Source organism: Juglans microcarpa x Juglans regia, chromosome 4D (assembly GCF_004785595.1).
Source record: "Juglans microcarpa x Juglans regia isolate MS1-56 chromosome 4D, Jm3101_v1.0, whole genome shotgun sequence".
NCBI lineage: Eukaryota > Viridiplantae > Streptophyta > Magnoliopsida > Fagales > Juglandaceae > Juglans > Juglans microcarpa x Juglans regia.
The window spans coordinates 10,416,274-10,430,343 of NC_054600.1; the positions used below are offsets into that span (position 1 = coordinate 10,416,274).

The window sequence follows — 14,070 nt, forward strand, 5'->3', positions numbered from 1 at the left end:
TTTCCCAGCAGGGCTAATTATCAGCCTCCGTCGATATATTCATTTCAGACTCCAATGATGGTTTTTTCTCCTAGCACCTGGATTGTTCTCAAAAATAGAGAGATTGTTTTCTTCATTTGTCTTCCTTTTTCTGGTGGAAAAATGATTAGTTGGTAGCATCTCAACATTACTATTATGTCCCCTCGCCCTCCTCTTCCATTTAGTTACACTTGTACTAGGAGCTCTCTGAGAGATTATATTATTGTGCTAATCATCATCCAAATATGTCCTTTCCATGGTATAATCCAATGGTTTCAAGATCCACTTATGTTAGAACTCTTAGAAATTGCCTCCCAACATATATCATTATAATCAGCATCAACCTGTATAATGATTCTAATAGTGGAGCCTATCCTTGTTCCAACTTCCTTCTCCATGCATCCAAATGGTAAGTTGTGTAACTGAACCCACAAGTTATTATGAATGAATGATAATTCTTTCGGTGGAGTAAAACCATCAAACATTTTTAAACACAACAGGTTCATAGCAAACATCCAAGGTTGACCCTCCCATACCCTACTCAAATCTTCCTCAGATTGAAATTCAAAGGTATAAAGGTTCATTGCCTTTTTTTTTTTTTTTTTTTTTTTATCAGCAATAACTTTCCCTACTAGGCATGGTTTTCCTTTTTCCATGGTATATCTTGTATATCCTTCCCCGTAATCACAAGCTCATACCTTTCTTCATCTGTAAGGGAAAGTTTATTCCATAATTCTGATAAGTCTTCTTCCATAAACAAGAACAGAACGTAAGAAATTAACTGACCAAAACTTGCCCTAGGCAAATAAGCCTTACACCTAAATTGAAGGAAAGACTTGCTCCTCGCTAGAAAGAGCTAGAAACGAGAGGGAACGTTACTGGAACGATAATCGAATTATTATATTAGGGAAAAGAGTATCAAAACCCATTAGGGCCGTAAGCCCAGTTTTGGCAGTATTTGATCTCTTCGCTTCAAGTCCTGAATATAGTCATTGGCTAGGACACCTAAAAGTCGTATCATTTGTCTCATCAATGTCATGACACCACATGCACAGGACATGCACCTTTTTCGAAAATAAATTAAGTTGGTTCATGGAGGACGTACATGTTGGAAGGAAACTTCAACAGATTTGGCCATTAAATAAAAAAATGTACAAATCCTCAATTTCAGCACTATAGTATCCAAGATGGCGAGCTTTTGGCTAGCGGTGTGAAGCACATGGCAGCAAGAATTGCATTAACTTGCAAGGCTCAGCTGGAATGAGGCATATCAATTTGGCTTGGCAGCAATGCGAGTGAACTCCCAAATAACAAAGTAAATGAAGTTCCCAAAAGAAATGATTGTTATAACTTACAAGATACACTCTCCCAGTCAATCAATCACTAGTCGTCGTCACTCTCATAGTTTTGGCAGAGCGATTGTAGTCCAGCACTTGTATCAGCAATTTTATGCTCTTGGCTATTATCTCCGTGCCTGGCCGGATTGTTATCACCTGTGGTCACAGCCTGAAGTGCACTTGTATTGGTTCTAGCCCCGTGTTTGTTCCCTTCCATTTTCACTAAATTACTATCATTGGAAGCTGGTTTCCTAACCGAAATCCTCACGGCTGAAGACTTGAATATTAACTTGGAATTGCCAGCAGCCCCTGAACCACCTGGATTTTCTTCTGTCAACAATTAAACAGGAATATAAATTTGTATGTCTTTAAAGGAAAATACTGCAACTGAGCCAATATCAATGACCCCTTCTTAAATGAAAAGAAAAATGTATGGCATATTTTAAAACATAATTTAGTTTTTCTTTAAATAGAAATAATTTTCATGCAACATTTTTTTAGTTTTTTAGATGCAAAGTGTGCAGTTTCGACACGTGCCCAAATATAATTTGTCGTGACGTGACAAACAGGTGTCACATCAATATTTTCTGTCATTAATCTAATATTAAATGAATAAAGGGATCAATTTGTTATGCAAAGCATACCCAATATATTATATATTTTTCTAAATTTTTTTACAACAGCAACTAATTTGTAATTAGTGCAAACCCAGGTTCCAATAGAGCTATTTACATCAGTTAAATAGCATCACTTAAACTAAAATATTACTTGAACAAACCCAGAGGGCCAGAGAAACTGAAAATTTGTAAAAAGAATAACGGTGGTAGTGCGCTCCAATTTCTATACTAGGAAGGGGGAAAGTGTCTAATACCTTTGCTGGTGGAGCCGTCAACAGAAGTGGCTTTTGTCAAAGAATCTGTTGGGTTTCCAAGAGGCTCTTCAGAAACCTTTCTCCTCTGCATGGAAATCATGTGCAAACACAAGTTCAAATCTTTTCAGCATAATCCTATTTTCAAACAACTATTAGTTTCCAAGTTTTAGCCTTCCAAAAGATATTGGCTTACAAACCCTATAACTTTTTCTTCACCATCATATAATCTAAAATTATAGTCCACCAATTAATATTAAACAATTTAGATGTATATCAAATCTTTACAGTATCAAGTGACTCCTACTTGAAAAACTATAAGAACCCATTATAAAATTCTTTTTGAACGATATCATGAAGAATTGCACAAGAGTAAACGTTTTTTCACCCTCAAAATGATAGATTTAATCCGTACTTACAAAAAAACCTTAGGAAATACAAATCATCATTACAGCATCACCATACCTTCAGATTATCACCAGATATTTCCCCATTGCCACTTGAAAGCTGAATCATATCTCCATCATCGTCAAGATCTTCATCATGAATTCTTCGAACATAATCTATTGGCTTCTGCAAAATATTTTCAACATAGTTAAGAGGCAAACATCTCGCATATAAAAGAAAGGAGGGGGAGGGGGAAGGGGGAGGCTGACATTGGAAGCAAACTAATAGAAGTACAATTTATGTACTAACATGAAATATTGATTTTATAAGTGCTTCATCCTCTTCTTCCAGCCTTTTCTCCTGCCAGCATAAAAATCAATTAATACAGTCAGAACCTAGAAATATAAACTACAATATGACCATATATTTATGCAAAGAGACACTTCTAGAAAGAGTAATGATACACATACAACCCTTTTTACAACCCTTTATACAACGATGTTTTAAATTGAGGGTATTACTGTAAAATGATGTTACTTTTATAAGTCTGCAGAAATTTTCTTCAAGTAAAAGGACAAACTGTAGAATTAGTTTATGAGAATCAGAAGTTAAGCCATTACAGTAAAATAGTCTTATATACTGTTTGAACAAGTGGATTTGACTAATTTGCATGCCTGTTCCTTGTGGACATATAGAATGGATTGAAGGGAATGGTTATGGATGGACGTGAACAAATTTCCCCAAGAAGTTTACAGTGTCAATACAATTTTCACAGTTAACTAAAGAACCTCTCATAGACAGGAATACTGATGCAGTCCAGGCAGCTAAAAGCCAGTGACCCACAACTGAAGCAACATGGAAAAGATTGATCTGGTGGAAAAAAGATTAGTAAAGACAGCGAAATCAATCCATTTGTTTGTTATACTTGACCATGGATAAGTACTCGCCCACAAAATACATGAGAATAGTGTTGAACATGCAAGTGTTCACCCTAAAACTGAGCCCAAACAACACAATGAAAGTGTGACTGTGCAGCCCAGTGTGATTTAGTAATGAGAGTGATCTGATATACTTTTGCACTCAAGAAGCAAAACTGAACTTTCTTTTTTTTATATAAATAAACGATATTATTGATAAGAATAGGCAAAGCGCAAGTACACAAGATGTTATACAAGAGGCAAAGACCTATCTAGGTCGCAGAAGTGAGAACAAGAAAATCATGTAAATTAAGGCCATTAAAATCTATAGCTACGGCCCATAGAAATAAAGTATGGAAAAATAAAGATTGAAGCTCCTCTAGAGTCCGCTCCTTATCTTCAAATGTCCGATCGTTACGCTCTCGCCATATGCACCACATAATGCAAACAGGGACCATCTTCCACATGGCTTTGATTTGTGTAGCACCTCCTAGAAATGTCCAGCTGGCCAATAACTCAACCACTGTGGCAGGCATTACCCAATTTAATTCTACTCGGCTGAACACTTTGATCCACAAGACTCTAGCTATCTCACAATGTAGCAAGAGATGATTCACTGACTCACCAGCTTTCTTGCATATACAACACCAATCAAAGATAACAACCCGGCACTTCCTCAGATTATCGGTTGTCAGAATCTTGCCTAGAGTAGCTATTCAAGTGAAGAAAAGTGCTTTTTGTGTGTGTGTTGGGGGGGGGGGGGGGGGGGGGGGGGGGCCTTATTCCTCCATGGGAAAAGAGCATTCGGTAAATAAGTAAAGGATTTATAATAGGATCGAACCGAGAAAACTCCATTACCTGCAGGTGTCCACCACAGCTTATCTTCTCGTATTCCATTCAACTTCACAGAATACAATAGGCTGCAAAAAGCCTCAAAGCTATCTACTTCCCAATCTTGGGCTGCTCTATTGAAGTTGACGTTCCATTTGACTTGGTCCCCCAATTGATCCATGAGCCTCCTCCCCCTCAACCACCAATTTCCATAGGGCTTCTGGTTCCATACTATATCTCCATAGACACTTCCTGAGTAGGACCTTATTGAAAATTTTCATATTTTTAATCCCCAATCCACCAGAAGAAATTGGTTTGCACACCCTATCCCAACTAACTAAATGAAACTTGAAATCGTCCCCCATACCGCTCCATAAGAAATCACAATGGAGTTTTTCAATCTTTTTTGCCACACAAGCTGGAATTGGGAATAGAGAGAGAAAATAAGTTGGTAAGTTAGAAATAGTACTCTTGATTAGAGTCACTCGGTCTCCGTTCGACAAGTAACATCTCTTCCACCCTACCAATCTTCGTTCTATCTTCTCAATAACTGAATCCCAAATAGAAAGAGCCCGTGAGGCTACCCCCAACAGCAATCCCAAGTATTTCATAGGAAGAGAGGCGACCTTACACCCCAGTGTACTGGCCAAATGTCGAGTGTTGCTGACATTCCTGATCAGCACTAGCTCTGATTTATCAAAGTTTACTCTCAAGCCTAACGCTGCTTCGAAGCATAATAAGAGTCTTCAGTGCCCTAAGTTGATCTTGATCTACCTCGTAAAGAATTAACGTGTCATCTACAAATAAAAGATGAGAAATAGATAGACAACCCCTATTGGGGTCACCTACTGAAAATCTAGCCACAAAACCATTTCTAACCATGGCCAATAACATCCGACTAAGGGCCTCCATAATAACAACAAAGAGAAGTGGGGACAGCAGAACTCCTTGTCTCAGGCCACGCGAACTGCTGAAGAAATCAGCTAAGTTGCCATTAATCAAAACTGAGACCTTTGCCGTAGAGATGCACCATCTAATCAACGTACACCATCTCTCCCCAAAATCACATCTCTCCAACAAAAAGAAAATGAAGCCCCAATTTACATGATCGTATGTCTTTTCTATGTCTAGCTTACAAATAATCCCTACAATCCCAGACTTTAATCTGCTATCCAGAAATTCATTGGCTATAAGGACTGAATCAAGAATTTGACGACCCCTTACAAATGCATTTTGCGGTTTCATGATTTTCTTGCCTAAAACCTCCCCTAACCAATTTGCAAGCACCTTCGAAATAATTTTTTATACCCCATTTATGAGGCTAATGGACCTATAATCTTTCACCTCCGAAGTTCTGCTCTTCTTTGGGATCAAAGCAATTAAAGTAGTATTTAGGCTTTTCTCAAACTTCCCAACTGAAAACAATTCCGGAAACACATTCATTATAACCTCCTTCACTACTTCCCAACATGCTTGGAAGAAACCCATCAAGAAACCGTCTGGACCTGATGCTTTGTCACTAACCATTCCTCTTACTACATCAAAGACTTCCCCCTCCTCAAAAGATCTCTCCAACTAAGACATTGTCTGTGGTTCAATAGAGTCAAAAGCAAGTCCATCAGGTTTTGGCCTCCACCCCTCTCGTTCTGTAAACAACTGTTCATAGAAATCCACCACGTGATCTCGGATCACAAGAGCCTCCGTGCAGTCTATATCATTAATATTCAGCATCTCAATGGTATTATATCTCCTATGAGAATTGGCCACCCTGTGGAAAAATTTTGTACATCGGTCCCCTTCATTCAACCATAATCCTCTTGACTTCTGACACCAAGAGATCTCCTCTAGCGAAAGAACTTTCTCCAACTCTGATGCCAACTCTGTCTTTCGCAATATTTCTTCAGGGGCGAGGGTTCTATCCTGAAGTATTCTCTCAAAACCTTGTAGTTCCTCCACTAATGTTTTCTTGTGCTACCTTATGTCACCAAATGATTAGAAATTTCAAAACTTTAAATCATTCTTGAAAGCTTTTAGTTTACCTGCAAGTATATAGGAAGGAGTACCATGAAACTGATAAGATGACTACCAATTTCTTACCTTATCCACAAAGCCTTCACTCTTAACCCACATATTTTCAAACTTAAAATATCGATGTCCGCCTTGGATAACACCACCATCTAACATGATGGGAAAGTGATCCGAGCAAAGGTAAGGCAACCTCTTTTGACACACCTCTGAGTAATGGATTTCCCAATCCAGCGAGATTAGGAATTTGTGCAGCCAAAACCACGTCTGATTATTGGACCAAGTGAATGAGCCCCCCATGAGGGGAAGATCCACCAGGTTCAAGTCAAAAAATACATGCTGAAAAATCTGTCATCACTGAGCGCAACCGATTGTCTCTGGATCTTTCACTAGGGAACCTTATGACGTTAAAATCTCCTCCTATGCACCAGGGGAGGTCCCACAAACTATGTAATGCACCAACTTCTTCTCATAATAATCTTCTGATACTATCAACATTCGGCCCGTCAATACCTGCAAAAGCCTACACAAAATTATCTTCCACGACTTTAAAAGAACAGGCCACTGTGTACTCCCCAACAAAATCCTCCATTTTCTCCACCACCCTTCTATCCCACATCACTAAGATGCCACCCGAAGCCCTGTTCGAAGGCAAATAAACCCAATCTGCATAAGGACAGCTCCGAACACTTCGCACTACACTTCTAGACACCAATTTCAACTTTGTTTCTTGTAAATAAACAATGTCCGTGCGTCATTCAACCCAGGAACGTTCCAAGACACGATTTTCGGCTTCATAGAGGATATATAATTCCCTTCCCTTTGGATCTATCGCCGCTTGAGATGCCCTCATAGTTCAAGGACCATTTGAGTCTATTAAGCTCTCATTGTTTCTTAGTCTCAAACTTTATAGACTGAGAGTGACTCACCTCAATGGGCAGTGAAAAGAGCCATAAATTGTTCCTCAAACCCCACACACTCCATTCCCACATAGTGTTGAATATCCTTTACCTTTCGAAGCACCCAGTCAGACATATTGAACTCGTATGGTAACTCACAATTCAGAGGAAAAGGCTCCCCATCTCCTGATGCCCACTGTGCATTCGAAGACATCCCCTTCTCCTCCCCCCGAAACAAATTGTTGCCCTCCCATTCGACCACAATACCCTCATTGATCTCCACATCATTACCAAAGAAAGGAGTTGTTAATGGTGTATCAAGAACCATCACCACCTCATTTCCACCATGGTAAAGCATCTGAGATAGCCCCACGCCACTTTCCATAGTGAGCTCCATGCTCGACTCACCTTCTCCTTCCGATAGCATCTCTAGATGCTCCTCAGGATGAAATAAGGCCTCCGTTGGAGGAGGTAGAGGTTCCAGTGTTCCTATCGGCAGTTTCTGGCCACGCTGGATCGGAGATGTGGCTTTCGACGGCTAGATCTCCTCTGTATCCTCATTTAACAGCGACGCTGGCGTTTTCTAGGTCATCGTCGATGGTCCCACCTAAGGCCGCCGTGCTTCTGCAGGTTTCTCTAGCAAAGGTTCGATATTGCCGTTGTTGGTGGGTCAGTGGGTTCCTTCATTGCGTATCCTCCATACAGGCTGAGACTTGGGCTTGGGACCAGTTGTGTGAGGCCTAGCCTCACAGCTGTCACTGAAGCCCGCATGATGCTGGATTTAAGCGGGCTCAATCTTTGTTGATAGGGGCCTTGCGTTGCCCAAGTGGTTGGAGCCCTGATGTCATGGGCCAAAGCCCTTGTTAAGTGGGACAGCTCCAACAGACAGGCCCTTGCTAGGTCCATCTCTTGCCGGGCCCATCTCCACTCTTATAAGCCAATCCACTTTGGATTGTAGTAAAATTAGTTGGGACTTTACGTCCAGCAGAGAGGTGATAACCTCCCCTCCTGCCACAACGCCTAAAGGTCTGCCACCACCACCCTACCATTGTACTGGGTGAATCTCTCTGTCAAAACCGCATACCCTACTTTGCAGCGGTACCACTCTGCCCTACCATGTCGTCGACCCCTATACGTAGATCACGGGGTTGCTCCACCATCAGTGCCTCTCTATAGGAGCAAAGCTGCGACTGAGCCTTCAACTCCTTTGATCTCTTCAGAGTTCGTTCCTTGTGAGTGGTCTTCTTGTCGTGAACAAATTCCCACAGAGCCTCCCCCTCCTCTTCCACCCTCAGCCCTCCTCCGCAGGAACTAAAATAAAGTTCCTCCTACTACCACCACTGTATTCTCGCGATGTAGCGACCTCGAATATTCGAACACCGTTGTGCAATAAAGTTGTAGCTGCCTTCCCTGACTGTGGTGAAATATTCTTTTTTTCATCCTTCATGCAGGCTTCCATGGCCTTAGCCAACCATTGCACTGTTGAAGGACCCAAAGCCACCCTTGACACCACCTTCCAGCTTCTTTCTGTAATACCCAGCCGACCCCCCTCCTTCACAAATGAAAAAGCTTTTGATTCTATTACAATATCTTTTGAAAACACCATTCTGTAAACACACCAGCACCCAGACAAACTCAAGACGCACCGTCACAGACCACCCAAATTCAGCAGAGAAAATAAGAGGTTTTCCATTGTCACAGGAAAAGAGAAAAAACATACAGAGAGAAAAATCGTACTAGTGGAATAAAACGAAATCATTGTAGAAAAATTGTAATAAATGAATTTTTTGTAAAAAAGGAGCAAAACTGATCTAAACACAAAGAGCACATTAATCATACCTTTTCCCCGGTTGTGCGCTGCAAGGCCTCAAGCATGGCATCTACACTCACAGTAGCATGTCTGGACTGCAAGATGAAAAAAGGGGGCATTAGTATCAAACTCATATTGACCTCAGGTGTTAATTGATTGATAAAGCAATAATGTTATTCAACATGATGATGATCTAAAGGAACATGTGTACAGTGACAAAGGCTATTTGAGCCATGGATTCCATTTATCACACTGTTGAGTGGATACTTGTTAAATAAAGTCCATTTACTAAAGAAAGTACCTTCATAGACTTCATCTCATCTAGAGCAGCAAGGATATCCATCTCTCTCTTTGAATCCAAGGTTCTGTTCTCTAATGATTTCATAGCATCTCCCATCTCTTCGGCATCCCTTTTCTGTTTTTCCATCTCTGTTACCTGACAAAAAGAACAATTGATTGACAAAGTCACAAGTTATGTTGATAACAACATTAGGGATTTGGCCACATAATATATAGCTGTGCACAGGAAGTTCTAGGGCATGCTTGGTAAGTGAAAATTTCTCTAATTGTTGAAAATTCTTTGAATGAAAATTTTGATATGTATTCTTTGAAAGAAAATTACTATAGAATGAAATGTTTTTAGGATAAAAATTTCACGATATGTTTCCATTGAGTTTGGTCAAAGTGGGTAGAAAGAACAAAAAGTTGCAACGATAAAAACGTTTTGCAGTTTTTTGCAATGGATTTTGTATTGGATATTGTGAATTTATAATTTCTATGTCCCAAAACCAAGGTAAATACTTGGATGAAAAAAATGTTTGGGTGATGATTTTTTATTTTTTATTTTGGATTTCAAAGATGTTTCAAATGAAAGAGAAAAGTATTTCTGAAACCTTTCTCAAACCAAACATGCTTAAACTTTTTACCTCATCCTCTTCACGCCAAGGTTCAAAATTCCGTGTGGCACCTGACTCAACAACATAGTCTGAATTTTTTGGATCTGTCTTCATCGCTAGCTCCGCAGAACACTTTGTACATTTGAAGTAGAATCGAAAGATTTGAATTCCTAAGTATGTCTGCAACCGATTAAAGATAAGTGATCTTGTTCATTATTCATCACATATTCAAATCTCACATGAAGATACCGGCAAAACATGTACAAACCACTATAGAAAACCAAGAAGGAATATTAACCATGAGTATGGTAGTAAGGCTGACGCTCATGCATTCAAGACACTTTCTTTGCTTTAAACAAGCTATATCATGACTTGAAACGTGGTACAAAAAATTATAGATCTGTGGTTCGTGTCCTGTATCTGGAAAAGGAAAAGCAGCATTAACACATTTAAAGCCAGACAAGTTCTTCATATTTAACTTTTCACACTGTTTTGGGGTAAAAAATGTTCTAGCAACACAGCATGTTTCATTTGAGTCCGCATATCCATATAATCCTCACTTGAAGGCACTGGACAGGTCTTATATCATCACACTTAACGATATAGGGAATTGAAATTAAACAATGTACAACCACCAACGCGGAATACAGGACTAGGATAGGCTGGGTTTTATAGAAGATATGGAGTTAAGACTAACCAATAAAATAGTTACGGCTTCAAAAGAACATCAATTAAAAAAAATACAATGGGTGAATATTAAGAGCCAGTGCATTTTGTTGACTTTCAATTGAAGCATACAAATAAGAAAAACCTAAACTTCAATTTCTTTGCTCAGGAAAACAAAAATATAAGACAATCAAATTAAAGTGCTAACAAGTATAAAAACTCGAATAATATAAAACGTACAGTCCAAAAGTTACAAGTATAATCCGACATATATGTGTAATTCAAACTTTCAATTTAGATAGGAAGCTATAAAACAAAGAAAGGGGGATACGTACCTCGCCTATGACATCCTCTTTGCGGGAATTGAACTTGGTGCCCTTGTAGATGTAATTACCGCAGGTGTTGCAGCGAATGCTCATGGGAAGCATCATGCGCACCTTCATCTGCTGGTTCTTCGGCCTCCGGACCCTCGGCAGCTTCGACGGATCGAAGTCCGGCGGATAGTACTTGTTCAGCACCTTTCTTTCTCCCATCCTTCAAACAAATTCCCCAAGCAGCAGTTATGATCAGAATTCGAGAGGACGACGATCGCCGGAGGTTGAATTTTGGGTTAATTCCGAATCGTTACTCTATGTATACCGAGGAGGCAGTCGCGTGGACACACAGATGGATATTAGAGACCGCCACGTCAGCTTTTTCAAGAGGTGCTTCACGCGATGGGAGATGCCTACAACCTACCTAGGAGGAGCAACCTTTGCATCTCACGCGCCAATGTAAAGTCATTATCCGCAAAGCACCATACTTGCAATTATGAGTGTATAAATGACGTATAATTATTTTAAATAAATAAATAAATATGAGATTAATATAAAAAATAATAATTTTTAATAATAGATTTTACTCTTTTTCAAAATAACTATACGATACTTACGTATTTCACGACTACATATAACTATACTTTTATCAAGAAAATCTCCGATGCAGTTATTGGATCAAGATGATCAATAGTATCAGACGCTAAGAAAGAAAGAAATTTTTTATTTTTTAACATTTTCTACAAGAAAAATTTTATTGATGATGTCTACACATCACACATCATATTTTTCTTTTTCTTACTAAATATATGATTTATGAACGATAAGCAGAAGAATTCAATTAACTTAAGTTAAAATAAAATTAAAAAAATAATAATAAATACAGTGTACTGTGTGTGAGAATGATAAATAGTAAAACTTTTGGCATAAGTTTACCAATGATATAAATTGCTACTCATCGTGATGAATATTTTTGTATGAATAGTATTATTTAAAAATCTTTACATTACACTAACTACATGTCATACATTTTAAAATTTATAGTTTAAATCAAATTACATATAAATTGTGTAAATATCATTATTTTTCTCGTATATATCAAGGTTACGCTTTCGGGAAAAATTCATCTGGGCCAAACTATTTCATGTACTTATTAGGGCCCAACTCGAGATCTTCACCATTGGGGCTCAAACCCATCCTAGACACATTCTAATATCTTAAAAATATATATATAAATAAATAAATAAATCCTTAAAAACCCTAATGGTAACCACCAAGAAAGGAGAAGGGAGAAATTTCCTCCATCTTTTTCACCCGCATATTGCCATCAGATAATAAATTTAAAATATTATTGTCATCAATTATTATTTACTACGAAAAACACTTTCACATCTTAAAAAAAAAAATTATAAGTATAAAATGTGAGAATGAATAGTAGTTGATGTATAACATTTCTCAATAAGTTTATAACTGCTCATAAGCGGGAACCAGCAAACAAGTCATGTGTGACGGTGAATTGAATAGAAGAAGAGGTAAGAGTTAAAAATGAACCAATTTAATGGAGTTATAATTTTACTATCTAAGATTGTGGTTCTTTTGGTCTTAAGCAACCTTGGATGACAAGGGTGCTCAGAAAACATGAGTTTTGAAAGTATTTACGGTCAGTAAAGAGGATTGTGACTTGAAAACAGAGATTTATGCAGGATTTGAAACTCTATTAACCATGAGAATTAAATAAGAAACCAAACGCGAGTAAAAGTAGTGAGAATGTGAGCATTGAGCTGTCATGTACAATTTTTAAAATATATTGAAAACTGAATCCACAAAATTCTATATATGGGTTAGAAGTTCACATATATACTCATGTAATATATTATACTAAAAAAGTTCTTGATATTTGGATTTTTATACAGGTGATTATGATTAATTCAGCGAGCTCTAATTGGAATATGATTATGAAAGTTTGATGGATTGTCAACAACACTGTCACGCACTGCTGGAACTGGAACTGGAACTGGAACATGAATAAAAAAAATCTGCACTCCTCGACACAAAAATTCGGTAGGACTCTCGGTGGCCCAAGCACCACTTTATTTATTTATTTATTTTAAGAAAGCCCCTGTTGATGATTGAGTTGTGTCATTGCTTATGGTAAAAATGATGCAGACAATGTGGAACGGGTTCTATTTCCTCTTTTTGTAGATAATGCAAGTTTCCTTGTCTTGGTTTGGGTAGTTTGGGTACTGGTATACCGAGAATATTTCATTATTATTTATTATTTTATTATTATTTTTTATTTACTTTTTACTACTATTCAATATTCTAATATTACTTTTTTATTACTATTTATAGAATACCTAAAAATATCTCACTATTCAAATACAACCGTGTTTGTTATTTTGCATATTTTTTCCAATTTAATTTCTACATGCTAAGTTTTTTGTTAACCATAAAAATAGCAAGAAAAATACTGACATAACAAAACTATATGGAAAATAATAGTATTGTTATGGACCTGTTTCACTGCCGCCACCTCATGATTACTTGCAACCAAAGAGTAGAGGGCTTGGGGGTTCGAGAGAATACCTTCGATGTCTCAGTCAATGACTGAAGATGATAATAATAATAATAATAATAATAATAATAATAATAAATCTGATCATTTTTACGTACCTGAGTTCTCCTCTTATATAGAACCTCTGAATCATTCTGTTGCTTAAGTGATAATAGATATATCTATTATTCATATTCAAACTTGGGGATGAGGGTTCCTGCTCTAATGGATTGTTATAATAATTGTCCTTCCTTTACCACCGCTGGGTAGTTACTTAGTCGGCAATGAGAAGTGGGTTGGGCCTTTCTCGGCTTTAAAGAGCCCCTTTGGTATTGGGACTTAAATCATGAACAAGGTGAAGGCCTAAGCCGGTACTGTATGGGCGAGAGGAATGTTCTCTCCAAGTATAAATCACAAATATATCTACCAAATATGCCAACTCATATATTTTTATTTTTTCTTAATGGTTAAGAATATTTAAAAAATACTTAAAGAAAAATGAACAAAAAAAACACTCATTTACATTGGTGTGCTTGTTTGGAGTGCAC

The 14,070-nt window shown here is 38.0% G+C and overlaps 1 protein-coding gene across 3 annotated transcripts; it reads right to left on the reverse strand.

Moving 5' to 3' along the window:
- Positions 1-1,130: 1,130 nt before the first annotated feature.
- LOC121260576 (splicing factor YJU2-like) lies at positions 1,131-11,434 on the reverse strand. 3 transcript variants are annotated; one of them, XM_041162516.1, is made up of 9 exons: positions 10,990-11,124; positions 10,287-10,408; positions 10,019-10,168; positions 9,394-9,528; positions 9,122-9,187; positions 2,920-2,970; positions 2,689-2,796; positions 2,227-2,311; positions 1,131-1,685 (listed from the first exon to the last, which is right to left on the reverse strand). In XM_041162516.1, the coding sequence occupies exons 2-9, from the start codon at positions 10,314-10,316 to the stop codon at positions 1,402-1,404; spliced, it is 909 nt and encodes a 302-aa protein (XP_041018450.1). In that variant the 5' UTR covers positions 10,317-10,408; positions 10,990-11,124; the 3' UTR covers positions 1,131-1,401. The 3 variants fall into 3 exon arrangements, with proteins under 3 accessions (XP_041018450.1, XP_041018449.1, XP_041018448.1); XM_041162515.1 differs by lacking the exon at positions 10,287-10,408 and having other exon boundaries at positions 1,131-1,682; positions 10,990-11,434; XM_041162514.1 differs by lacking the exon at positions 10,287-10,408 and having other exon boundaries at positions 10,990-11,433.
- Between the last annotated feature and the right edge of the window lie 2,636 nt (positions 11,435-14,070).

What these genes read in the sequence shown, in the direction of transcription:
- LOC121260576 (XM_041162514.1), bottom strand. Translation starts at nt 11,187, where the DNA reads ATGGGAGAAAGAAAGGTGCTGAACAAGTACTATCCGCCGGACTTCGAT. An exon ending in AAGAGGATGTCATAGGCGAG is followed by an intron (nt 10,169 to 10,989) that starts GTACGTATCCCC and finishes AATCGGTTGCAG; the next exon opens with ACATACTTAGGAATTCAAAT. An exon ending in TGACGGCTCCACCAGCAAAG is followed by an intron (nt 1,686 to 2,226) that starts GTATTAGACACT and finishes AATTGTTGACAG; the next exon opens with AAGAAAATCCAGGTGGTTCA.